Below are 25508 nucleotides of genomic sequence, written 5' to 3'. Positions count from 1 at the left end.
GCCCGAGAGCCTCGGGGGGGGGGAGCTGAGAGCTCTGCCCTCCCTTTTTCCCCTTCCCCTGGGCAGCCCGGCAGCCACGGCGTCCTCGTCCCCGCTATGGGTGATGCGGCGGTCGCCGGATGACGTGCCCTGTGCCGGTTTCGAGGCCAACATATTCGCCGGGAGCCTGTGCCAGCACTGTTTGCGCGCCGCGGGGGCTCACCGGCACGCTGACCAGGTGAGCTTCTGCTTGGCACCCGCAGCCCACCCCACCTAAAAGACGCTCCTAGCAGAGCTTGCTGCGGCCAGCTGTTCCCAGAATTTAGGTGGAAAGGAGTAAATCTAATGGGATTTGGGGATCTGGATGCCTCAGTCCTAAGCTGGTCCTTCTGCATGAGCCGCCTGGCTGCGGCGAGCTGCATCCAAACAGGCGTCGGCCGGTTTCATGTTCGCGGAGGGTTTCGTGTTGTTCGCTGCCCTCCCGGAGCGACCGGCCCGGGATCATGAAATAGTAATGAGCCTCCCGCTCCCTTTCGTGCCCTCTACCCCTGCTCGTGGGCCCTCTAAGGTTACTGCAGCCCTCTGCCTGCGAGCTGCTCGGAGCCGCCTCTGAGCGAATCCCAGCGCGGGCGAGATGCTGGAGGGAGGGCGGCGCGGGCACCCTCGGCCCTGCAGGTAACCAGAGGGGGAGACGCCGAGGTGCAGGGGCTGGGGTTTTGCAACCTTTCCTGGGGGAAATCCTCCTCTTTCGGGGCGCGGTGTCCTCTCCTGGGGCTGTCTGGGTGGCAAAGGGGGGGGTACCCTGAGCCCACATCCACGTGCGAGCCTCCGAAACCAGCCTGCTGGCGGAGGAGGTGGAAGAAGCAAGGTTTTTCCCAAAGGACCTGCGTTTTCCTTCCTCCTCGTGACTTCATCACGGCGCTGGCATCCTCCTCTTCCTCGCAGGAGCATGCCGTGGAGGTGGCAGGGCGCAGCGCCGGCCCCGAGGCAGAGCCGGGGGGGCCCTGGGACGCCGTCCGCATCGTAGCACCCCGCTGCGAGGTGTACGTCTGCGTGGGCCGAGCCGACGGGGACGGGGCGGCACGGTGAGTGCCACCAGCAGCCACCCTGCTCGAATAAAACCCCCCGGAGCACTGCGGGGAGAGGGGAGCCAAGCCACAGGAGCAGGGGGACGTCAGGCGCGACGATAGGGCTGAGCAGTCCCCTCCGCACGGGTTCCTCTGGGCTGTCCCAGGTGTTGGTGGCCGTCCCCAAGCTCTGCTGACCGCCGGCTGTCCTCTCTCCCCGCTCCACAGCTGGCAGCAGGGCAGGGCACGGCCCCCGCTCAGCCCCGGAGCCGAGGGTGAGCACGGAGAAACCGGCACCGAACCCCGAGGCTGTGCCGAAGGCGGCTCCGCGCTCGCCAGGGTGAGACGGGCGTCGTGGTGTGGGGTGTGCCGGTGTCCCCAGCCCCTTGTCACCTCGTCACCATGTCTATCGGGCACGTTCAGGAGCTCCTGAGGTGGCAGAGGGGCTCAGCTGAGCTCCTTCATCCCGCAAAGCAAGCTCTGCCCCTAAATTCGCTGCTGGGTTCCCCTGTGTGGGTTTTCCTGCCTCGCTCCATTGCCCTGCCAGCCGATTTGGGGCTGAGCCCGCCTTATGCTCCTCTCCCGGTCCCGTTTCGCCAGCAGCTCAGGGCTGTAACCCCTCTCTGCCTCCTTCCAGCCCGCAAGCTTGCTGCCCCCACTGCAGAGACCTGCCCTGTCTTGTCTCCCAGGACTGGGAAATGACCAGGCTGTGGGACAGCTCTTTGGGATCGGGCAAGCGGGACGCCATGAGCCACGGGGGCCGCAAGGACGAGGCGCGGGCGCCGCAGGCAGACAGACCCAGGTGGGCTCAGCCCCTTCCCTCTGGATCCTGGGTGAGGACGGAGGCCCCGAGCTGTAGGAAAGAAAGCTGCCCGCTGAAAGCAGGTACGCTCCGTTTGCCCCCGTCCTACACCCTGCTTCTGGCTTGCTCCCCGTTTGGGGGTGCCTGAAGTTGGCAGCGGGTCTCTAGATATGGCAGAGCCTGCTCCTAGGAGGTTTTTGATCCAGGAATCCTAAATGTTTAAGGCCTGGAGCCTGTGAGCCGGCACCTCTTGGTATTAACACCCTATTAAATCCCAGCCCGAGGTCCCGCCAGCCAGAAGCCCGAGGAGAGCCGGGCGAAGCCCCGCACGGGGAGCTGCCGCTTCTCCCCGGAGCACCCCAAACCCAACCCTCCCCGGGCTCCTTCGCCATCGCCTCGCGGCCGCGGCTCCTCTCTCACCCCCGGCAGGCTCCTGGCGTCCTCCTCCCGTCCCGGGGAGCCCCACGGGCACCCCGGCGGCGCGGGCACGGAGGGGAGGCGCGGGTTGGAGCGGCAGGAGTACACGGTGCTGGCGGACCTGCCCAAACCCAAGCGCCTCGGCCGCGGGGACGCCGCCGAGCGCTGCGGCTCCCGCACCCTCAGCCCCGGCCGGGTGGAGGTGGAGAGGATATTCGGCTGCGAGCGCAGGTGAGAAAGGAGCGGGGAGGCTCTGGGGTGTCCCCAAAAGCAATCGGGGATGTGTGGGGGCTGGAGCCCGGCTCCTCGTGCCCGCAGGAAATCGGAGACGCTGGAGGCTTTCCAGGCGCTGGAGGAGGGCCGCGTGGAGAGGCTGGATGGGAAGACCCCGCTGCCACCCAGCAAAGGCCGCCTAGGTCGCAGGCAGTCCAGCCCCAGCCTGCCCAGGGAGGTGAGCCCTGGCTGCTTGTTCCTGCCACTTTTTTTTCCCCTATTTGAGAGGTTTCTCCTCGCCGCAGGCTGCCTCCGCGCGTGGGGGTGCGATGGCTGCAGTGCCTCTTGTTATGACCCAGCCAACCCTCATCCCACCTTATCTCCCTCCCCGCTGTCCCTCCCGAGTGTATTTTCCATCCCAAGAGGACCCTTTGCTCTCCATCCCCTAGGCCCAGCGGCTCTCCTGGCACCCCGAGCAGCGCAGCAGAGACCCCAAAGAGCTCCGGCGCTCCCCCAGCCCAGCTCGGCTCCCGGAGAGGACCGGGGCCCCCCTGCGCCCCGTGTGCCCATCCCCACGGGCGGAGAGGGACTGGAGGAAGCCAAGGGACTCCTCGAGCCCCACTCGGCAGCTGGAGAGGGGCAGCAGCAGCCCGCGCTCCCCCAGCCCCAATTTCAGGTTGGAGCAGAGGGCGGGGGGGGGCCGCGAGCCCTCCCCAGCGCTCGGAGAAAGACTGGAGGAGCCAAACGGAGAGGGGCCGAGCTGCCTGGCAGGCTGGCAGCGTGGGGAAAACGGCGGAGAGGAAGAGCCTGGGGGATTCCCTGCGCCCCCCGAGCTTTGGGAAGGGCTTGGATAGTGTCAGGCTGGGCCGGGCGGGGCCCCCACAGTGCACGAGTCCCCTGGGACGGACGGAGAGCGCGTGGAAAAGCCAAAAGGAGATCTCCCCGGCTGGCCCAGCATGGGGGGCAGAGAGGAGATGGGGGAACCCAGGGGAGCCTCTGCACGCCAGGGGCTCCGGGAAACAGCCCGAATGTGGCTGGCAGAGCCTGCGGGAAAAACTGCAGCCTCCCCTCCCCGGGAAGGGCACAGACGCTGAGTGGAGAGGCCGAGGGAAGCCGCTGCGCCCCACCAGCCCGACGCGCCCGCCGGAGCAGGACTGGAAGGGTCGTGGAGATGGCCAGCAAGCTCTGAAGCCAGAGAAGGACTCGAAGGTCCAGGAGAAGCCCCTGTGCCACGTGGATTTGATGCACCAGCTGGAAAAGGACTGGAGAAGCCCTGGGAGATGTCTAGACGTGTGGCCACGGCCGGATGACAGCTGGAGAAGGCCCGAGAGTCCAGTGCAGCAGCTGGAAGATGACTGGAAGGCGCCCGAGCGCACCCAGGACTCAAACAACCCCGAAAAGCCCTTGGAAAGTGACTGGGGGAGCAAGAAGCTTCCTATTTACCACGTGAGTACGGCAGGGGAGTGAAAACACAGCCAGGAGCCGGAGCTGGGGGGGGACCCTGCTGCCAGGGGTAAAACCAGCGAGCATCTCTGCCTGCACGGGGCAGGGCGCCGACCTTATTTGCAGCTTTTCTCCCTGGCCAGGGCAAGATTGAGCTGCACACACACACACACGTCCACACGCAGCCTTCCTGCCCCTCCAGCATCCCCTTTTCCCCAAGCTGTGGGGAGCGGCGCCTCCTGGCACTGGGGTGCTTCCTCCTGCCCCACTCCAGGAGGGCGACAGCGGGGTCTGGGGAAGCAAGGAGGGGATGAAACCCCCTTGCTTTTAGCTCTCGCTTTCTCTCCCCGCAGCCCCAGCTGGGTGGCGGCGCCTTCCCAGCACAAAGCTCCTCGGGAAGCCAGCAGCCAGCCCCGAATCCCAGTGAGAGACGCAACAAGGTAGGGGGCAAAGCCTGGGACTGGGGCTGGGGGGGCTCAGCACACACCAAGTGGGCACCTTCCCTGTCACCTCCTGGGCACGGGGCTCGCTGTCACACCCCGTGGGACAGCAGGGGTCACACCCCAACCCTGTGCCCATTCCCCAGATGGGAAAACTGAGGCACGGAGCCGCTTGGCGAGGCTGGATGGGGGGCGAGCAGCGCACCTGGGCCTGACCCCCTCGCCGAGCTGCCTTCCTTCCCCTATCTCCTGCTGGCAGCAGGGACTTTTGGGGCACAAAGGGTGCTGTGAAGCAGGGGTCCCGGCGTCACCCCGAGAGCCCCACAACTTGTCCTTCCGTGGGGGCCCCACCGGCCTCACCCGCCCCGTTGGCTCCATTGGCTGCGCGCTGCGGGGCGGCTCCCATTGGCCCGGCTGGGTCCTCCCAGGAAGTTTAGGGTGGGAGGAAAAACTTTTTTTTTTTTTTTTCATTAAAAAAAAAAAAAAAAAAGAGGAAAAAAAGCTCAGGCAGGCATGGTGGGGCCACGGGAACCACCCGGCCTCTGAAGCCACCCCGCCACCCTGGCTGCCAGCGCCCGCGCCCGCCGCGCCCCAGCCATGACGGTGAGTCCGGCACCGGGGGTCCCCCCGCTTCAGCTCGGGCCTCGCCGCCACCGTCTTCACCCCGTCACCCCTCTTGGGCTGCCCTCCGTCCCCTCCTGGCTGGCGATTCAGCAGCTTTCGGGGCAGCCCCCCACGCGTGGGGACAGGCGGAGGGCACCCCGGTGGGCGCGCGAGCGGCTGAGGCTCGCCACGCCGGTGGCAAGGGGACGGGGAGCGACACTGGGGGGGACACCCATGGGTGGCAGGCTGGGCTGCGTGTCCCCTCCAGCCCCAGAGGGGTTTTGTTGAGCAGAGCCGGAGCGGTTTAGCTTTGTCTTTTGGCCTGCGGCCCTTTCCTGGCGGAGCGAGTTCCCTTTTTTTTTTTTTTTTTTTCGGAGGAAGCGCGCTGGCGGGGAGGCCGAGAAGCCCCCGCTGCCAGCCCTGTGGCGGGGAGGAGGCGAGAGGAAGGAGCCCTGGGCGACCTGGGGGTGCACCTCCTGAGGACACTGGTCACTCAGAGGTGACCTCCCGAGGTCCCTCCTTCCAGCCGCCGTGGTCAGGGAAGTGTTGCTCCGGGGCCTGCGGTCCCGAAAGGAGCAGGAGGCGCGGGGACGGTGGTGGAAGCAGCGCACCTGACCGGCCACCCCCTCCCCGTCAGCTCTGGGGTTTCTGCCCTCCAGGGCTCCACCACGCCGAGGCGAGGTCCTCCTGTCCTTCCCCTCCTTCAGCTTCGTCTCCCTCACCCTGTTGCCTTCTCTTCTCCTCCGTTTCTCCACCCTGGGCTCCGGCTCCCTTGTACCACCCGGCGGCGATTCCTCCGCTCCCACCCCAGCCCCTTCCCTTCTTCGGTGTTTACATTCTTCAGATACTTGCCAGCTGTTATCACAACCCTTGTATCCCCTCCTCGGCTGGCTCTGCGACCTGCCGGGCTGTAACCCAGTCCCTCTGAATGTCACCCGTGTCCCCAGCCACTCGGTGCTGTGTAGGGCCGGGTATAACCCGCGTAGGGCTGGGCACAACCCACCTCTCATCCCCACGGCTATTTTTTTTTTTTCCTGGGGACACATCCTGCTCCATCCTCGTGTCCCAGCCCCCGGATCTCTCGGCAGCTCTGCTTTCCTGCCCGTTTCCTCCTCCTGCCTTTTCCTCCGAGGGGATATTCAGTCCGAGCCCTGCTCTGGTCTCTGCTCGTCTCCCGAGCTCTCTGCTCCAGCTGGATTCGGTCGTGGATTGGGGGGGATATAAATGGTTTTACACACTTTCTGCGGCCACCGGTGGCCTGTCCCGTGCTGCCAGCCCTGCTACAGCAAAAATACTGCCAGGGTGGCTGCAGAGCTGAGGCTGGCAGGGCAAAAAGGGCCCGTTCTGCCCGGTGACATTCACGTGCTCGGGGGAAGCCTGCGGCGGGGATTTGCTGGCCCTGGTAATGCGTGCGGGGCAGTAATAGGGCAGCGAGCCTTGGCAGGGGCTCTGGCAGGGCTGGCCTGATCTTTTTTTGCAGTTTGTTTTCCCATTGTTACACACCGGGCTCGTTATTTCAGCAATTAATGCCCTGGCATGGTAAATCTTCGATACCTGAGCCCTAGCTGACCTGCACAGAAGCCCCCCGGGAGTCCTTTCGCCCCTTCTCTCGGTCCATTTTTCTTCCACCCGTGAGCCGAGCTGCCTTCTGGCCCCCAGGACGCGGAGCCCACCCTACAGCCCACCCCAAAAACACTTTCCCAAATGGGAAAAGGAGCAAACACAACGCTCCTGCCTGCCTGCCTCCCCTGCCCCGCACACGTGCGTGCCGGGAGGGGCGGCCGCGCCGAGCGCTTCGCCTCCTTTCCTTCCCTCCTGCCGCTCCCAGTCCGGAGCCAGGGCTGAAGTCACTGGATTGGAAAGGGATAACGGCGAGCAGGGTGGAGCCGCCAGCACGGGGAAGGAATTAATTTTCAGAGCGCTTTCCCAGGGCGGCAACCACCGACGGGGGCCGGGGGAGCGGCCGAAGGGATGCGTCCGGCCCCCTCGGTGCCCAGCCACCGGCACACTGCTCACTGCCTCCGCTCCCTGTCGTGGAGGAAGAAGAGGCTCTGGGCTGAGATATTTGCTGGTGCAGCTCCTCCCGGGCTGGTGGAGTCGGGAGGAGGAGCGGCTGCAGCCTGTTGGGCCGAGGGCAAAGCCGGGGAGAGAGGTTGCCCTGAGTCAGCTCTCCGGCACGGCGCTGCTGCGGGGAGAGAAACTGCTTGGGATGCCGTCCCGCTGGCGCGAGGTTAGGAGCAGGCAGAGGGGGGCAAAACTTTATTTTAACAGGCTGGAAGCTGGATGAAACTCCCCTCATCCTCATCCTCTGTAGCCGTGGGGCGAGGGGAGGCTCTGCGGGAGGAGAGGAGCCACTCGTGTCTTTAATAAGCGGTCGGTGGTGAAGTCGCAGGCGGGATGTAGCTGTGGGGCACGGATGGATGCCTGGGTTTGGGGTGAGGTGTGTCCGCTTCTCCCCTGCCTTCTCCAGCCCCGGCCTGTCCGGCATTCCCTTCCCCTCGCCCCTGCCTCCCTCGCTTATCTCAGAGTAAATACCTCCAAGGCACCTTGTGGAAACCTCCCTGCTGCATATTTTCCTTTAATTTTTTTTTTTTTTTTCACTCTTATCTCCTGTTTCCTCTTACAGGAATGATTGCCTGCTGCTGAGAGCTAAATCCCGGCCTCCTCCGCCACTGGGTCCTAAACCCCCACGCGCTTCCTAAAAGCCTTGCGGGGCTCTTCCCGCTCCTTCTTCCCCCTCTGGGGACTCTGATCCCATCCGCTGGCACGAGGGACCTTCCGCGGCTCCCAGCACGCAGTAACCCTCTGCTTTCTCCTCTCTCCTCCAGCCAGACCTCCTCAATTTCAAGAAGGGATGGATGTCCATCCTGGACGAGCCAGGAGAGGTAAGCCCCACCTGGATCCTGCCTCTCGCCCCAGCCCTGTTGGTCGTGGTCCCCGTGCGAGCAGTGTTTTTTTTTCCTTCCCCTCCTGTTTCGGTCTCTCCCGCTGTGGGAAACCCCAGCTCGGAGCCGAGGGGCACGAGGGGGAGTTGGAAGGGAACCGGAGAAGGGGGCAGAGGCTGGAGGCTGCGAGGTGGCGGAGCAGCACGTCCCTCCCTGTTCCTGTGCTTCCCTGGGTAACCGTCTATCCGTTTCCCTCCTGTCTTTTCCCCTCCCTCCCCCTCACCGGCCTGCTGGCAGTGGAAGAAGCACTGGTTCGTGCTGACCGACTCGAGCCTGAGGTATTACAGGGACTCCAACGCCGAGGAGGTGAGCGCTGGCAGCGGTTCCCGAGCCCTCTGTGCTTTCCTGGTCTCGTCCACGTGGTGAGGGGGAGAGGGACGCCACCGCTGGCCTGGCCACCTCATGTCCTGTCCTTGTGAAAGGAGCCAGAGGTGGCCAGTGTCTCTTTGAGACCTCATCCGGGTCCATCATTCATCCTAAAGAGCCCATGGGGGGGTTGTCGTGGTGGGGAGTGAAAAGAGGGGCTGCTCTGATGCTCTCCAAATCTTCCTCCTCCCGCAGAGCGGAGGTGGCTCACGCTTTCTTTAGGCTGCAGGCAGGTGGCTGGGGCTTTTTCGGAGCCGGGCTTGCATTTATACCCCGGGGGGCGGCTGTGCTTTCAGGCCGATGACCTCGATGGCGAAATCGATCTCCGCTCCTGCACGGATGTGACGGAATTCGCGGTGCAGCGCAACTACGGCTTCCAGATCCACGTGAGTGCCCTGCAGGCACGGGGGGGTTGCCGGCTGGGAACGGCTGCTCCCTTGCCATCCACGCCTCTGATGCAGAGATTTGGGCTGTGCAAACCTCGTGCCAGGGTGCCAGGGTGGTTGGTGACATGCCTGGCACCCGGAGTCGCCCTGTGGTGGCTCATGTTTGCCTTTGCTTGGAGATGGTCTCCTGAGGGGTGTGAAAGAGGCTGCCCCACAAAGAGCACGTGTCCACTGCCACCCCTCCGTGCGTCCCCAGGAGCCCAAGATAGAGGGTGGCATCCCTAATGGGTGCAGCAGGCGAACAGAGAGGGGCTGCGGGGTTTTGTATAAAGCTCTCAGTGAGCTGATGCAGCACGAGCAGGCGCCTGGCAGTCCTGGGAGACCACCAGGAGCTGCCCGTGCCTCTGGTGAGCAGTGACAGCCTCCGTCCTGTCCCCACTGCAGACGAAGGATGCCATCTTCACGCTGTCGGCGATGACCTCGGGCATCCGGCGCAACTGGATCGAGGCGCTGAGGAAGAACGTGCGCCCCGTCAGCGCCCCGGATGTCACCAAGTAAGAGCTGCCTGGTGTCAGGTCCCCCTCCCCTTCCCCGCTGGAGTCTGGCACAGCTGGGGCTCGGGGCAGATCCTCTGCACCCCGTGGGGAGAGCCTCTCACCCACGCACGCAGCCAGAGCTGCCAAGCACCGTGACGAAACCTCTCGGTGCTCACGCGGTGTTTTTTTTTTTGTTTGTTTGGTTTTTTTTCGCAAGGCTGGGTTGAGCAAAACCCCAGCTGTGGGTTTCGGCCGGCAGCGCGCACACTGGGGCCGTCTGCCCGTCCCCACGCTGCGCCTCTCTCCCTCATGTGCCACTTCTCTGCTTGCAGGCTCTCCGATTGCAACAAGGAGAACGCGCTGAGGAACTGCGTCCCGGCCAGGGGCTCGCTGCGGGCAGAGGAGCAGCAGCAGCAGCAGCAGCGGCCGGGCTCCGAGGGCAGCACCAAAGGCAGCCCCTGGAAGGCAGACGGGCAGCGCCATGCCTTCGACTACGTGGAACTGTCCCCCTTGCAGCAGGAACCCCCCAGCCAGGGCTCCCCGCCGAGGACGAGAGGCAGCTTGAGGGGCTCGGAGCGAGCCCCCAAGCTCCACGAGGATCTGGAGCGGGATCTGGCTCTCCGCTCGGAGGAGAGGCGCAGGTGGTTCGAGAGCCCTGACAGCGGGGTGCCCAACGCCGACGGCCTGGGGGGGGACTCATCCCGCAAGGCTGGGGAGCCGGATCTGGCCCCCGCGCCGCTTTCGGAGGAGCAGCGGGCTCGGCTGAACGAGGAGATAGAGAAGAAGTGGCTGGAGCTGGAACGCCTGCCCTTGAAGGACTCGCGGCGGGTGCCCCTGACAGCACTGCTGAACCAGGGCAAGGGAAACCAAGGCGGAGACCTCAACGAGGCGCTGAGAAAGGAGGTGAGAGCATCTGTCCTGTCGGAAAGTTGGCTTCTTACAGTGCATGGCCTGGGGCTTTGTGCCTCCCTGGCAGCAGGAGGCTCCGCAGAGGAGCGAGGCCACCCACGCCGGTGGCACGGCTTGCACGGAGCTGCCTTTTGGTGCAGTTTTGCGTGTGCTGCCTCCTTTCTGAGCTTCACCTCTGAGCTCTGGAGAAGAGCAGCGTGTGTGTCTGTCGGAGCTAAGCATCCTCAAACACAGATCTGCCTCTGGAGGAGAGCGTGTCCACCTCCTCCCCTCCTTGCTGGCTTCCCCACGCTGCTCTTTCCAGGCTGCCACCTCCTCCCTGGGCTCAGCACCTCTCTCTCTCTCCCCTCCCTGGCACAGGTCCAGTCGCTGCGGGCGCAGCTGGAGTCCTGCCGGGCCAAAAACGAGGCGACAAAACCCCAGGGGGACAGCCACGTGCCCCGGGGGTACATCTCTCAGGTGAGCCCCAAAATGGGAAATGCCACGGCCTGGGACTCGCTGCCAAGCAGGTATCGCTAATCGTTGGGTTGCCTCGGTGACCCTAATGGGGCTCGGCTGTAATCAATGGTAATTAGAGAAAGGCTGGTGTGTGTATGGCAAGCCCTAAAAGGGGCTGGAGCCAGGGGAACGGGTGCTTCCAGCTTCCTGGCAGGAGGTTAGCAGCGCGAGCACGCTGCTGGGATTTCAGGATGTGTCGCAGGCAGCCAGGGGAAGGAAATTCGGGCTCCCGGTGAGCTGGCTGCTGCTAGCCCAGAGAAAGGAAACCACGAGTCACGTGGAGCTGTTTCTCAGGTGCTCTGGGATCTTGGGTAACATCCACAGGCCTCCGTTATGTTCAAAAAAATGAAAATAAATAAAGGAAAAGGAGCGGGGAGAAATGGCATCCTATCTTCCTGATCACTTGGCTCCCAGGCCAGGGCTTTGTATGTGAAAAACTTCACTTTTGAAGTGAATGACTTCATTTTTTCCTAAAAGGGCTCATTCCCCATCAATTTTTTCAATGTTCGTGGCCAGCCTGATCCCTCTCCTTTTTTGATCTGCGAGGCAGCTGCCAGCTTCCAGCCTCTCAGCACGAAGGGAAGCCGGGGAGGGCTTGTGTCCCTGCAGCCTGCTGCTCCAGCATCGCCTCTCACGGTGGTTCAGCGTTTCCCTTAGTGCCAGGGGAAGGAACTGGGGGCAGCAAGTTGGGGGATGCGAGGGCTTCTTAAAAATAACTTTCTGGCATGGTTAGGTGGCAAAAACATCCTTCCCAGGCCTTGGGGGCTGAGAGGGGAATGTCTTGCGTGGGTTTTTCTTGTAATATCAGTTATCCATGGCGCTGAGGGAGCTGTCCTGCAGCTCAGGGCCAGCGGAAAGGAAAGCAAACTGGGTGGGAAGGTCTCTAAGAGCCAGGCTCTGGGGAAGAAGGGCTCTTTAACAGCACCCAGCCAAGTCATGTGGCACTGGGAGGTGTCACTTTTCCGAAGAAGAGGCTCGGTTTCCATCGATTCTGGGGTCGCTGCTTCATTTGAAAGGCAAATAGCGGGACGTGGTTCCAGCTGTTAACCTCCTCCAGCCAGAGATGTTCAATCTCTCGGTGTGTTTTGTGATAAAAGCATCGCCTCGCTTTCGGGAGGGACAAACCATCCCGGGAGGTGATCTCTGGCCCTGGGCTGGAGTAAGGTTTGCCGAGTCAAACCAGCCTGGCACCTCCAAGCCCCTCACTCCTCCTGTTTCTTGTCCTTTCCCCCGGCCTGGCAGGAGGCCTGCGAGCGCAGCCTGGCCGAGATGGAGTCGTCCCACCAGCAGGTGATGGAGGAGCTCCAGAGGCACCACCAGCGGGAGCTGGAGCGGCTGCGGCAGGAGAAGGAGCGGCTCCTGGCAGAGGAGGCTGCGGCCACAGCAGCGGGTAGGGGCGGCTGTTTCGGGTGGCCTTGGGAAGCGGAGGAGGCGAGGGAAGCCCAGAGGGCAGAAGGGATGGAGGAGGAACTGCAGAAGGAGATCTGAGTCTGTAATAGCTCGGTCAGCTCCCCGGGTTGGTTTCCCCAGATGTGCTGAGCAGGCAGAGCCTGATCCCCCGTTGTCCCTCTCTGCAGCCATCGAAGCACTGAAGAAAGCCCACCGGGAGGAGATGAACAAGGAGCTGGGCAGGACACGAAGCTTTCAGCAGTGCGGCTCCATCTCGGATGCCCTCCAGAAGCAGCACCAGTAAGAAATCTCCTCTCCTGCTCCCCTTGCTCTGGGCTGCTGCCCTCGCCGAGCCCCGTGCTGGTCTTATCGCACCCATCTGAGGCTGTAGCCTCCAGTGTCTGCCTCTCCAGGGGTGGTGGGTGACAGCCAGGCTCGCTGCCATAAAACCAGCTATATGGCAGAGAGCTTTATCCCCTGCTTGGTGCCAGCAAAGCAGGATTGATCCACAGAGGAATAAGGAGGTGCCTGGCCACCCAGAACTAGCTGAGCCCTCGCTATTCCTGGCATGTTTCCCCTATCAGCTCATATCTGCCTGCGTTACGCAAAGCTCCTCCACTTCTCCTGCATGACTCGAAGCTCCCCGAAGCCCCGTCCTCGTGTTGGGAGGGTGGAGGATGAAGCCTGGAGCCACATGGAGCAGTGTGGCAAAGCCACGACGGAGGCTTTGGGAAGAGCCCGTCCGTGGCACGGGGGCAGGCGATGCCGATGACAAGGCCAGCAGTGACCTGGCGCCTCTTTGGCAGGTTGGACGTGGACTCCCTGAAGCGGGAGCTGCAGGTGCTGTCGGAGCAGTACTCCCAGAAGTGCCTGGAGATCGGGCAGCTGACGGAGAAAGCGGAGGAGCGGGAGCAGACGCTGCAGCGCTGCCAGCAAGAGGGGAAGCAGCTCCTGCGGAAGAACCAGGCAAGAGAGGGGCTTTCCCTGCCCATGGAGCATCTTCCTTCTGCTGGGGGCTGCCCCTATCTAACCTGGCTTCTAAAACTCCCCCTTTTGGGTCGTATTCTTCCACTATTTTCTCGGGGCTTGCCCGCAGGAGCTGCAGACCCGCCTCTCGGACGAGATCGGGAAGCTGCGGAGCTTCATCTCCTCGCGCTGCTCCGGGGACCGCTCACAGAACAACGAGCGCAGCTCCTGCGAGCTGGAGGTACGGGGCTGATGGGTTCTCACCCTGAAAGAGATTTGGGCTCGGAGGGGAGCCGCGGGGCGGCCAGGAGCCGTGCAGGAAGGAGGTGCGCAAGCTTCCCCTCCGTGCCTCTCCCGGGGCACCTCGCATCATTTCCCTCTTCCTTCCTCTCCCAGCGCCGCGCTTGCGCCCGGCCGGGGCAGCGGTCATCCTGCGGCTCTCTGCTTCCCCCTGCCTTGAGTCACCTCTGGCTCCTCTCTCCCCGGCCCAGGTGCTGCTCCGGGTGAAGGAGAACGAGCTGCAGTACGTGAAGAAGGAGGTGCAGTGCCTCCGGGAGGAGCTGCAGATGATGCAGAAGGTGGGCGGTTGCCTGGAGCCTCCCTCCCCTGCTTGCTAGGGCTGCGCCGGGAGATGTTTCACCTTGACAGAAAAAATAACATTTTATGGTGAAAACGATGAATTACTGGAACAGCCTCCCCAAAGGTGTGGTGGAGTTCCCAAAAACTGGAGGTTTTCAGGACACAGTTGGACAGGGTGCTCAATAAAATCTCATCTAGGCTCCCTTTTCCCACAAAATATTGGACCTGATGATTTTTCGAGGTCCCTTCCAAGCCGGGCTGTTAAATACTGCTATAAAATCGCTGCTGAGGTTCAGATCTTGGGCTGGTTCCTCCTCCACCTGCTAGCCTTTCTCCCACTGGCCTCGCCTCGCCACCCCAATACCAGCGCCAGGGTTTGCTGACTCTTCCCCCCTCTCCCGGCAGGACAAGAGATTTGCCTCAGGGAAATACCAGGACGTCTACGCCGAGCTGAATCACATTAAGGTGCGCTCGGAGCGGGAGATCGAGCAGCTGAAGGAGCACCTGCGCCTGGCCATGGCGGCCCTGCAGGAGAAGGAATCACTGGGCAACAGCGTCAGCGAGTAACGGTGAGCGCCGGGGAGCTGCCACGTCCCCCCTGAGCGCGGGTGGCTGGCAGCTTCCTCCTGCTCCCCTTTTTTTTTTTTTAATTTTATCTCCTTCTCTCTCTCTCTCCAGGTCTGTCCTTCGTTTGTTTATCTATTCTTGTTTTTAATTTGCTCCGTTCCTCACTCATGGGGAGGGGGAGGTTGAGTCCCATCCGTTATCGCCTTGGCACGGCGTCCCCCCCTCCCCAGCCAGCCTCCCCTCACGCCCCTCCTGAAGCTTTCGATGAAGCCCTTCAAGCCCCTCTCGCCTGCGTATCTGAGCACGTCGTTTGGACTGGCTCCTAACATGCACCTTCTTCGGGATTTTATATGTGAAAATTATATTTTATAGAGGAATTTTTTGTCTTCCCCCGGGAAGAAGGGGAAGAGGAGGGGGGAAAGCTTTGACATCACCTGCGTTTTCTGACCTGAGAAAAAAAGAGAATCTCTCCCCCTCTCCCCAGCCCCCTTTCTCCCGGCCGTGCAGCCACCGTTGGCACTTTTTGTGCCCTCTCTTCCCCCCATCTCCGTGGCCCTACGGGGTCATACAGCGAGGACACTGCTCCCCTGGGGAGAAGACACCCAAAGCCATAGGAGGGAGCCGACGGGGCCGCAGCTGCGCTCGCCCGGGACTTTGAAAGAGGAGACCTTGGCACGAGGCTGCGTGATCAAGCTCTCAGTGACTGTCCTTCGGCTCTGCCTTGGCAGAGCCTCAACCCCCTGGCACCTCCCTGCCCGCCCTCCCTTGGGACGGGGAGAGCCCCCCCGTTGTTTTTTTTGGGGCAGAGGAGCTGCTGCCGTGCTGTGCAGCCAGCCCCGAGGTGGGAGCTGCTGCTCTGCCGTGCCCTTCACTTCTTAACTTAATAAAATCTTTCCATTTTGCTGATGAAAAACATGCTCCGTGAGGGGAGGGCTCGGGACAAAAAGTGGAGACAATTTTTGCAGCTTCCTGCGTGATTTTGGGGCCGGCACGGAGGCTGAGGGAAGCCGTGCAAAGCAGCTATCCGGCTGTCTGCTCTGTATTTGGGTTTGGGGGGGGGGAATAATCTGCATCATGACACCGGTCCAATAATTCTGCTTTAGCCAGAGCTGTGTCTGGGCTGGGATGAGAGAGAAATGATGGTGGGACGTGGGACCTGGCTCGTATTGTGCCCAAAAAAAAAGATGGGATGAGTTTGGCACACATGGCCAGAGCTGGGAAGGCGAGAGCTTCCAGGCTGTGGATGTCCACCTCGATGTTAGGGATTTGTAGGAACCAAATTAGGAGGGCAAAAGCATTACACACATGTTTTTAGGATTAAACATGCCTGCACATCCCCTGTGGCTGAATTCAGGCTGCATGGTCCTAACCACCCACGGGGGATGCAACTGGCCGGTCACCCCCTTCCCCAGGCGCTCGCTATCTGTGTTTGTTTGGGTTTGGGCTTTTGTGTTTGTTGTTTTTTTTTTTATTTTTTATTTCTTTTCCTGGCCAGGGGCTGCTGCCTGTGATAAAGGCATCGCGCCGAAAAGCGTGGGCGCTGCCGATCAGCCCCATCACCCCGCGGCGCAGCGTGTGGCGGGGCGATACCGGCCCCACGGCGGCCCCACAGCGCTATCGCCCGGCCACAGGGGCACGGGAGGGCCAGGCAGCCGAAATGTCGGCGGGCTCGGCAGCCTGTAGGGCTGCTTTTCTGCGTGTTTCGAGCCCCTTTGAAAAGGGGAGCGCGGGCTGAATTGAATTTCGCCGAGATGGATTCGCTGGTGTCGATCACCGGGAGCGCTGCGTGCTCCCCCTGCTGTGCCTGGATGCTGTTAAAGAACAGCCCCGGCCCTGCGAGGTGTGGGTTGGTACCCGGTGGACTGCAGCACGTCCACAACGTGTGTGCTTTGACCATTTAAGAAGAAGTCCTGGGCTGGACGTGCAGAAATCCCGAGGGGGGCTGGTCAGATGAGGCACGGGGAGGGAGGAGGAGGAGGAGGATGAAGACGTTGGGATTACTGGAAGATTCCCCTGCCAGGCTCCTAACCCGGAGGTTTGTGATAGAGGGATGTTTCCCAATCTCCAAAGCCGATTTAATGCCGGAAACGTGCAGCATCGGCCTCTGCACCATTTCCATTACACCTCCAGCCCCAGAGCTGCTCCTGCACGTTAAGGACACACTGGTGCACCAGTGCAGGGTGCGAGGGATGCTCTCACCATCAGGGGTGCTTCAGGGACCTTTGGGATTTTCTTGGCCAGAATTTGCCCGTGGAGGACCCCCAAAGAACTGCGACCACCCCTACGACCTTCCCTTCTTTTGTCTTGCTAAAAATTAGGGACCCGGTCGGGATGAAGGGCTGGGGTCCCCCATGTACAGCGGAAAGGCCGCATCCCCGCCAGCTGCAGGAGGTGCGCGGGTGATGGGCTCCGATAAGACAGCCCCTTTCCAGCTGGCTCCAGCAAGGTGAAGCCTTTTGTCCTCCTCCCTGCCCAGGCGCTGCGCCGCCCTGATAACCGCTGCCTCTTTTTTTGGAGGCTCCGCGGGGAAGGAGCGGGGCTGGGAGATGCTCTTGGCAACCCCCCCCACCGCCACCTCTCTTGTTTGCTCCGCTTGGCGGGCGAGCCCGGGTGCTGCTGGCGGTTTCAAGCTTGGATGCAAAATAAAACCAGATGGGGCCTTATCTCCCCGCGCCCGAGTGCCTACGTGCAGGCAGCCAGCAACGGCGCTCCATTTCCCGCTCAGAAAACGCAGGGTGCTTCACCCGGTCAGGGTGTCACGGAGAGGCCAGAGTCCACTACCGGGGTCCCCTTTTCTTTTCCCGATGCCTGCGTGTCCCAGGCTGGTGGCACGAATCCGCCCAGATGCCATCGGTGTTGCAGGAGGGTGCTCAGCATGCGTTGGATGTGCTGAGGTGTTTCGAGCTGCAGGGTTTCGTCCCCCAGCACTATATGTCTGCGGGCAGCCAGATGTTTTTCAGATGGAAGGAGGAAAACATCATCTGAATCCTCCGGAAAGGTGATGGCCACGGCCACATTTAATCTCCCGGGGGCAGCTGAATGTAACCCCAGCTTGGAAGTGATGGCTGATGAGAATTCACGTCCCTGCTCTGTCCCCCAGCAAAGAGCTGTCTGGCCCCAAAAACAGGGGACAGCCTTTAGTTTGTGACTCTGCATGAGGGATGAGATGATATCCCCAAAGCCCCTTGGTGGGGAGCAGAAGGGACAGAGGAGTGGGGACAGAGACATTGGACCACGGGGTACAGCTGCCAAACCTATTTTTGAGCCTTTTTGCATGAAAAAAGTACCCCCCCCCAACCCCTTTGTGTGCCCTGGGGACAGCGGGTGGTGTGACAGGGAGCCATCACCCACCCCAGGGTGACACCATGGTGGCTCGGGGCAGAGGGAAGGGAGAGACCCCAAGTGTCCCTCCTTGTCCATCTAGTGCCCCCCTCCTTATCCCCTGTTGTTCCTCCCCATGTCCCTCCTTGTCCCCTAAAACTCCTCTATGTGTCCTTGCCACATCCCCTCCTTGTCCCCCCCACTTTCCCCCTCAGTATCCCCATTGTGCATTCCTCCCTGTCCCCCGATACCCCTCCCAGTGCCTTTGTCCCATCCAGTGTCCCCCCAAAGCTCCAGTGTCCCTCCCCATCCCCTGGTGTCCACCCCAGTGTCCCTCCCTGTCCCCACAGTGTCCCTCCTTGTCCCCACCACGTCCCTCCCCATCTCCCCAGTGCACCCCAGTATGCAGGGCGGGACGGGACGCGATGGGGGAGGGACACTGGGGACAGGCAGTCCTCCCTGCCGTCCGCACCACACCCTTAAATTCGGGGCAGCACCGGCTGCACCCGCAGAGGCGGCAGAGACAGCAGAGGTGGCAGCACAGCATCCCGTGTTGCCCGTGGCTCCTTCTCGTTGCCTGCCCCGGTGCCCCCATCGCAGCTGGCCGACCCGGTCCCGGTTTCCACCACAGCAGCACCGGGAGAAGCGCTGGCCATGACGGACAGCCCCATCCCGGCCCCGGCCCCGGCCGCCAAGCCCAAGCGGGTGAAGGCGCCTCGGAAGCCGGCGTCCCACCCCAGCTACTCGGAGATGATCGCGGCGGCCATCCGGGCCGAGAAGAGCCGCGGCGGTTCCTCCCGGCAGTCCATCCAGAAGTACGTGAAGAGCCACTACAGGGTGGGCCAGCACGCCGACCTCCAGATCAAGCTCTCCATCCGGCGCCTGCTCGCCGCCGGCGTCCTCAAGCAGACCAAAGGGGTCGGGGCCTCCGGCTCCTACCGCCTGGCCAAGGGGGACAAGGCCAAGAAGTCCCCGGCCGGGAGGAAGAAGAAGAAGAAGGCTGCCCGAAGGTCCACGTCGCCCAAGAAGGCGGCGAGGCCCAGGAAATCCAGGTCGCCGGCCAAGAAGCCCAAAGCCGCCGCCAGGAAAGCCAGGAAGAAGTCAAGGGCCAGCCCCAAGAAAGCCAAGAAGCCAAAGACTGTTAAGGCCAAGTCGCTGAAGACATCCAAGGTGAAGAAGGCAAAGCGGTCCAAACCCAGAGCCAAATCCGGCGCCCGAAAATCGCCCAAAAAGAAGTGAGAAGTCTGGAGGCCTTTGTCCAGACTCTCCCCGTTGGTTTCTGTAAATAGCTTTTGCCTTTATTTTTACCTCTTACTATTGCCTTTTTTTTTTTTTTTTCTGTGTAACGAATTGATCTATTTCTGTCTGGAAACAGCTAAAATAAGGCAATTAACGAAAGAAAGAAAGAAAAAAAAAAAAAAAAAAAAAAGGAACATCTTCAGCATGAAGAGTTCCCCTTTTTAAGAGCTGCTGGTCTGGGTTTTTATTTCGCCTCGGAAGCGCGGGTGGCCCCGGGGGTCTGCTGGGGCCGGGCAGGACTTGGGTTCCTGTGGGTCTGGGGGGTTGTGGTGGGCAGGCTGAGGACTCGGAGGGAGGGAGGGAGGGAGGGAGGCGAAGAGAGCCGCAGCCCTTCCAGGAGGAGGAGGACGATGGGTTCCCTGTTCCCTTCCTGCCCCACGTCCCCATCAGCCCGCCACCCGGCGGGTGAGGGCTGGAGATAACAGCGCAGACGGGTGGTGGCGGGGACCTTTGGGGTGTGGGGATGGGCACGGCCCCGCTGTCACCAGGGCTTTGGCACGGGACCAGGGCCGGCCTGGCCCCATAGCGTCCCTCCCAGTGGGGCTGGCAGGGAGCCCACGGGACGGTCTGAGAGCCGCGGGTAGGATCTGCCCAAGTGATCCCAAATCATACAGGGGATGATTTGAAGGAAAGGGGGTCCCTTCTCTTTTTCCCTTCTCTTCCCTTTTTCCTTTCCCTTCCCTTTTTCCTTTCCCTTCCCTTCCCTTCCCTTCCCTTCCCTTCCCTTCCCTTCCCTTCCCTTCCCTTCCCTTCCCTTCCCTTCCCTTCCCTTCCCTTCCCTTCCCTTCCCTTCCCTTCCCTTCCCTTCCCTTTTTCCCTTCCCTCCCTTTTTCCCTTCCCTTTTTTCCCTTCCCCTCCCTCCCTTCCCTCCCCCCGGTGCCATTGGCCGTGCTCGCACCGCCCCCAGCGGTTCGGGGCTCGGGGATGTGGCTCCGGGTGGCGGCGGCGGCGGCGGGGGCCGGGGCCGGGGCCGGGGTCGGGGCCGGGGGGTCCCGGGCGGCTTCGGGGGCGGCGGCGGCGCAGCTCCGGCGGCGGCTGGAGGGGGAGCTGGAGGGGATCCGGGGAGCCGGCACCTGGAAGAGCGAGAGGGTCATCGCCTCCCCGCAGGGCCCCCACCTCCGCCTGGCTGGAGGGGGAGACGCCGGTGAGTGGGGTCACCGATGGGGTCCCCGATGGGGTCACTGATGGGGTCACCGCTGGTGACACCACCGCTGGACCGGTGGTGGCTGCAAGGTGTGCCCCCGCAGGGATCCTCAATTTCTGTGCCAACAACTACCTGGGGCTGTCGAGCCACCCGCAGGTGATCCGCGCCGCCGTGCGAGCCCTCGAGGAGTTCGGTGCCGGCCTCAGCTCTGTGCGCTTCATCTGCGGCACGCAGGTAAACGGGGTACCAGGCACAGGGAACATCCCCCCTTAAACCGTTCCCCTCCTGGAGAGGAGAAAAATCAATATCCCCCCGCATTCAGAAAGCAAATGCCGTTCCCCACCCCTCCCAGCACTCAGGGTTGCAGCCAGGCTCGCTTAAAAATCCTAAACTTGAACCATCTCGGTCAAACCTACCCCAATTTATCCCCCTCAGAGCCCCAGCAGAGTTAAACACAGAAAACCCATGGCTGCTGCCTCGTGGCTGGGAGGCTGGAGTCTCCCTGCTGGGTTTTTGGCATCCAAACCGATCACCGTGGTTTTAGGGCCCATTAGCTTCTCCCCCCTACACACCTCTCCTGGATAAAACGCATTTATTTTCTCCCCCTGCAGACTGCACCCATCAGCAGCGGGCAAGCGAGAACTCGCGCTGCCCTAAGCGGTGATGCTTGCTTTTTTTATTCTGTCTGCTCAGAGCATACACAAGGAGCTGGAGGAGAAGATCGCGCGCTTCCACCAGAGGGAGGACGCCATCCTCTACGCCAGCTGCTTCGACGCAAACGCCGGCATCTTTGAGGTTGGTCGTGCCTGGCAAAGAGGAGGGGAGAGGCTGCAGAGGCTCCCTGGTGGAGAGCCCAGACCTGGTGCCCTTGAACTGGGAGGTGTGGGCCGTGCGGAGCTGTTTACTCAGCCCTCAGAAAACCAGGGGATAAGGGAGCTGGGCAGGAAAGTGGAAAATTTAGCAGCGCCAGGAGAGACGTGGCAGCTGCAGTCAAATGCAGCTTTGTCCTCCACACCGGGACGGGCTGCCCGATTGGGGCGAGGTGGTGCCCTGCAGCAGAGGCTGACCCTGTACGTTTGGCACGGGCAGGCTCTGCTCACCCCGGAGGACGCGGTGCTGTCTGACGAGCTGAACCATGCCTCCATCATTGACGGCATCCGCCTGTGCAAGGCGAACAAGTACCGCTACAAGCACATGGACATGCAGGACCTGGAGGCCAAGCTGCAGGACGCGCAGGTACGGGGCTGCGCTCCCACCCCAAAGCCCCCACGTGTCCGGGCAGGACCCAACCCTGAAGGATTCGGCTTTTTCCCATGCCTTGGGCATCCTTTTTTGCTGTTTGGCGTGGATAAATCCTGTGGGGAAGCAGCAGGGTGCCACTCTTCCCTCCCACAGAAACACCGCCTGCGGCTGGTGGCCACCGATGGTGCCTTCTCCATGGACGGTGACATCGCGCCCCTGCGGGAGATCTGCCAGCTGGCCCAGAAGTACGACGCCCTGGTCTTCATCGACGAATGCCACGCCACAGGGTTCCTGGGGCCCAACGGCCGGTAAGGGGGCGTTTCACTCTCCTGGAAGGCCCCCTTGGGTCTTGGGGGTTCGGTGTCACTGCCTTGCCGCCTGCCCGGTGGTGCTTCGTTTCCCTCAAGGTGCCAGGTGTAGAGCAGATCCCCTGGTAGGCGCTGGCACGGGTCCTAACGTGACGTTCCTTTGTCTGCAGGGGTACTGATGAGCTCCTGGGAGTGATGGACAAGGTCACCATCATCAACTCCACCCTGGGAAAAGCTCTTGGAGGAGCTGCAGGTGAAGGCATCCCCTTGCCCGTGCTCTAAAGTGCTCCACAGCATCGCTTTGACGTTGCCTTCATCTGTCCAAAACCAACAAAACGCCTGCTCTCCTTGTCCTGCTGGTGGCACGAGGCTCGGTTTGGGACCCTGCCGCAGCACCGAGGGGTGCCTCACCCATTCCCCTTTCCCCTGCCTCCGCAGGTGGGTACACGACGGGCCCCAAACCCCTCATCGACCTGCTCCGCCAGCGCTCCCGGCCCTACCTCTTCTCCAACAGCCTGCCCCCCGCCGTGGTGGGCTGCGCCTCCAAGGCCCTGGACCTGCTCATGGAGAGCAACGCCATCGCCCAGTCCATGGCCGCCAAGACCCAGCGGTGAGGGGCCGTGTCTCCACTCCTCTCCCATCCCCGGTGGGGTGGGAGCACGGGAAGGGGCTTGTTAGGAGCGTTAGGGACTTGTTGGGTGTGCGTTCACCCTCTGCTGACACCTTGCTGGAGGTCCTCAGGGGGAGGAGATGTGAGCCAGAATCACCCCCAGGGCTCCCGGGGAAAGCACGGCAGCGGTCCCCAAGGACAGGGGTGACATGCTTTGACTCCTCCTCTCGTTCTCCTCACCAGCTTCAGAAGCAAGATGACGGCAGCCGGCTTCACCATCTCAGGCAAGGACCATCCCATCTGTCCCGTTATGCTCGGGGACGCCCGGCTGGCTGCGGTGATGGCTGAGGACATGCTGAGCAGGGGTGAGCGGGGCAGGGAGCTCTGGTTGCAGGCACGTTTCTCGATGGAATCGATGCCTGATGGTGCCCCCACCACCATCATCTCTCCTCCAGAGAGATTCCTGCATGAAATCTGCTCGTTTCGCACCCTCCGGCTGCAAATATCCTCTTGGTCCTTCCTAGAGGGGAGGGGATTTTCCATGAGTCCATCAGAGCTCGGAAGCAGGTACCCCTTGAAATCCAGCTCTCCGTGCTTTCTCCCCAGGTATTTACGTCATTGGCTTCAGCTACCCCGTGGTCCCCAAGGGGAAAGCCCGCATCCGGGTCCAGATTTCGGCTGTGCACAGCGACGAGGACATCGACCGCTGCGTGGAGGCCTTCACCGAGGTGGGACGGAAACACGGAGCGCTGCCTTGAGGGGCCACCAGCGGCGTCTTTCCCTCGGTGCCTTTCCTGCCCGTGACCAACACAAGTGCCTGTGCCGGGGTGGGGAGGCTTGAGCACCGTGCTGCTGGACGCAGGACCTGAAGGCTCTGGCTGTTGCAGTGTGCTGGCAGCAGTCCCCGTGTCATTAAAGGTTTCCTGCAGTGCAGTGGGTAGATGTCTGGCTCTTGCTTTCTCATCCGGGAGCTGCGGTTTCCCAGGCTGTGCATCAGCCCCTGGCAACCCCTGCCACCAGCAAAGAAAAGAGGGCAGAGGCTGGCCTCAGCACCGGCTGCTCCTCGCTCCCAGGCTTGCTTGGTGCCTGAGATCAGCCCTACAACTTCACCCTCCCCACAGGGCTCCCACCCCAGCCCCGGGAGCTGCATCTCGCCCCATGTGGTGCAAGCCCAGGAGATGGGCAAGAGGGCATGCATCCGAGCAGGTGACAGAAACCTGTAATTTCCCTCCATCAAGTGCAATTTTCATGTGGCAGAGAACACACAGCAGGCTGGCATCTCTGCATTTGTTCCTCCGAGCCCTGCCGAGGTGGTGATTTAGCACTCGAGCAGGCACACGCCGGGTCCTGGGTATCACAGGCCGGCTTTGTTCGAATTGCCTCTGCTCCAACCGTGTGTCATGCAGCCTCCCGCCCGTGTCCTTGCACGCACACGTTCCCTCCCCATTCTCCTCGCCTCTGGACACCCCAACCTCTCCCCTCCGTCCCCGCTGCCTCTCCCAGCCGCTCCAAGGCCGAGCTGTGCAGCAGGCTGCGGTCTGCGCGGCGCCGGGAGCTGCAGCGCCGGGGAGGCAGGCGGGTCAGGCCACAGCGCGCCGCGGCTGAATAACGCAGCCGCTGCCGACCGCAGCGAGGAGGTGCAAGAACGTTTTGTTCCCAGGCGAGTCCTCCAGCTCTTTATTTTCTTCAAGGCTTCCTGGTGGAGGTCTGATCCGCAGCTGTTTATGGCTCTTAGCCCAGAAAGCAGAGGGCTTTTTGCTCGTTAGGACACAGAGGCAGGAGGTGCTGCCTTTCCAGGCTGTAGTTCCCAGCCTGACCCATCCCAGGTGGCCCACCCCAGATGCTGGTCCCACCCCATCCCTGTAGGCAATGTGGGGTAGGTGTGGGTTCACCTCTCTCTCCCCTTGCACATTAAGCTACCGGAGCTCCCCATCCCATTCAATTCCCCTACAAACAAGGACACTTCCAGCCCTGGCTTCCTGCCTCCCTCACTTCCACCCACCCTCATGAACAGCCCTCACCGTGCTGTCACACCTCAGTCCCAAACCTGCCCCTCTTCCAGCCCTTCTCCACATCACAGTGTCCACCTTCAAGCTCAACCCACATCCCCTCACGTCTTCCCTGCACCCCAGCCCCGCTCCCACCACCCTCAGTCCCCCGTGCACGGGGATGCCACGGACTAACCCTCCCCGCATCCTTTGCCCTAGATAAACACCCGGGGGGCGTCCCGCTTGGCTTCTGGCATTTTATTTCTCCCTCTTCCCAGCCCCTCAGCGGCAGGAGCACTTGCAGGCGACCACCACGGGGTAGGGGATCTGCCGCCAGGCGCAGTGCGGGGGGCCAGGAGGTCGGGGGGCCCAGCAGTGCCAGGCCAACAGCTTGAGCTGGGTGAGCTGGGCAGGACGGCAAGCCATACCGGGGGGCCAGGAGCAGCCGGAGGGCTCGGGCTGGCAGGCAGTGTGGCGCACCCAGCGGGGCCAGAAGACGGGCCCCAGGTCTACCCAGGAGGAGGCGAGGCGGCAAGCGGCCCGCTCCACCAGCCACTGCCGCAAGTGCCGCGCCACGGTGGCGGCCAGCTCGGGGGGCAGCCCGGGCACGGGGGGCAGCAGGGTGGGCAGCTCCAGCCCCTCGGCCTCACGCCACAGCTTGCAGCGGTACCGCCCGGCGCCCTCCGCCAGCTCCCGGCTCTGGTTCTCCAGATCCTCGGTGGTGGCGGTGCCGTTGCCACCCGCTGGCTCCTCAGCCGACATCCAGAAGGGGTCGAAGGCTGAGCCCAGCAGCCGGCGAAGCCGCCCGGGCCGTAGATGGCGGGGTTTGGGAGCGTAGCGGTAGTCCTCGGGGGAGAGTGAGAGGCTGTAGGGCCGCACCGGGGCTGAGGGGCGGCCGCGCAGCAGGCGGGCAGCGGGGTCAGCGGTGCCGGGTGGCGGTGGCAGGTCTCGAGGGTCCTCCGGTGGCGGCGGCGGTGGTGCCAGGCCCGAGGCAGCCGGCGGCGGCAGCGGCAGCAGGCAGAGGAGGAGGAGGAAGAGGAGGAGGAGGAGGAGGCAGCGGCAGGGGCCCTGCATGGCGAGCAGCGCTGCGGGCTGTGGCTGCGTCCCCCCCGGTTATCGCCGCGTCCCGAGCGTGGCCTTCCCCTTTTCCCTGGTTGTGGGTGCTGATACCCGGCCGCCCGCCCGCCTGCCCGGGGACACCCTGCTCCCTCCAGACATCGGGGGGGGCAGCGGGGGCCTCCAACCGGGCTGAGGTGCTGCGGGTGGGGATGAACATGGGCAGGGGCAGCGGGACCCTCGCCTCTGCCTCTTTTCACCCGTGCTGCCCCAGGGAGAAGAGGCTGCCATGGAGGGGAAGGGTCCGGCACCTCTGTACCCTGCCCATGCCTGTGCTTGAAGAGGCATCCGGGACCTTCCCAGCAAAGGGGAGCTGCTGGGTTTTGGGTCTTGCTCGGAAAGGGCCCCCCCTAACCATGCTCAGCCCTGGTGCTC

At 62.7% G+C, this 25508-nt stretch overlaps 4 protein-coding genes across 4 annotated transcripts; 3 read left to right on the top strand and 1 right to left on the bottom strand.

Annotated features, from left to right (window-relative positions):
• Nucleotides 1-4857: 4857 nt before the first annotated feature.
• On the top strand, nucleotides 4858-14917 carry TRIOBP (TRIO and F-actin binding protein). Its single transcript, XM_032208226.1, has 14 exons — nucleotides 4858-4964; nucleotides 7793-7849; nucleotides 8147-8215; nucleotides 8572-8661; nucleotides 9106-9215; nucleotides 9530-10100; nucleotides 10467-10565; nucleotides 11847-11994; nucleotides 12182-12293; nucleotides 12800-12959; nucleotides 13090-13200; nucleotides 13451-13537; nucleotides 13944-14107; nucleotides 14217-14917. The coding sequence occupies exons 1-13, from the start codon at nucleotides 4959-4961 to the stop codon at nucleotides 14103-14105; spliced, it is 1782 nt and encodes a 593-aa protein (XP_032064117.1). The 5' UTR covers nucleotides 4858-4958; the 3' UTR covers nucleotides 14106-14107; nucleotides 14217-14917.
• Nucleotides 14918-17998: 3081 nt separating this feature from the next.
• On the top strand, nucleotides 17999-18742 carry LOC116499892 (histone H5). The gene has a single exon (XM_032204748.1). The coding sequence runs from the start codon at nucleotides 18081-18083 to the stop codon at nucleotides 18663-18665; it is 585 nt and encodes a 194-aa protein (XP_032060639.1). The 5' UTR covers nucleotides 17999-18080; the 3' UTR covers nucleotides 18666-18742.
• Nucleotides 18743-19649: 907 nt separating this feature from the next.
• GCAT (glycine C-acetyltransferase) lies at nucleotides 19650-22962 on the top strand. The gene is made up of 9 exons (XM_032207842.1): nucleotides 19650-19869; nucleotides 19973-20103; nucleotides 20563-20664; nucleotides 20959-21105; nucleotides 21265-21419; nucleotides 21590-21672; nucleotides 21858-22029; nucleotides 22273-22394; nucleotides 22636-22962. Exons 1-9 carry the CDS (start codon nucleotides 19650-19652, stop codon nucleotides 22785-22787), a joined length of 1284 nt encoding a protein of 427 aa, XP_032063733.1. The 3' UTR covers nucleotides 22788-22962.
• Nucleotides 22963-24299: 1337 nt separating this feature from the next.
• Nucleotides 24300-25043, bottom strand: LOC116487535 (noggin-like; the record flags this gene model as incomplete). The annotated part of the gene is made up of 1 exon (XM_032184536.1): nucleotides 24300-25043. A coding segment is annotated over one exon (744 nt), but the record flags the coding sequence as incomplete, so codon positions are not given.
• Between the last annotated feature and the right edge of the window lie 465 nt (nucleotides 25044-25508).

This window comes from Aythya fuligula, chromosome 1, assembly GCF_009819795.1.
Source record: "Aythya fuligula isolate bAytFul2 chromosome 1, bAytFul2.pri, whole genome shotgun sequence".
Taxonomy (NCBI): Eukaryota; Metazoa; Chordata; class Aves; order Anseriformes; family Anatidae; genus Aythya; species Aythya fuligula.
This window is presented reverse-complemented; position numbering and strand designations above follow the sequence as displayed.

Coding starts and splice junctions, on each gene's coding strand:
- GCAT (XM_032207842.1), top strand. CDS start 19,650: ATGTGGCTCCGGGTGGCGGCGGCGGCGGCGGGGGCCGGGGCCGGGGCC. Junction 21,673..21,857: donor AGCTCTTGGAGGAGCTGCAG/GTGAAGGCATCC, acceptor CTGCCTCCGCAG/GTGGGTACACGACGGGCCCC. Junction 22,395..22,635: donor TGAGGACATGCTGAGCAGGG/GTGAGCGGGGCA, acceptor CTTTCTCCCCAG/GTATTTACGTCATTGGCTTC.
- LOC116499892 (XM_032204748.1), top strand. CDS start 18,081: ATGACGGACAGCCCCATCCCGGCCCCGGCCCCGGCCGCCAAGCCCAAG.
- TRIOBP (XM_032208226.1), top strand. Junction 11,995..12,181: donor GGCTGCGGCCACAGCAGCGG/GTAGGGGCGGCT, acceptor CCCTCTCTGCAG/CCATCGAAGCACTGAAGAAA. Junction 13,538..13,943: donor AGCTGCAGATGATGCAGAAG/GTGGGCGGTTGC, acceptor CTCTCCCGGCAG/GACAAGAGATTTGCCTCAGG.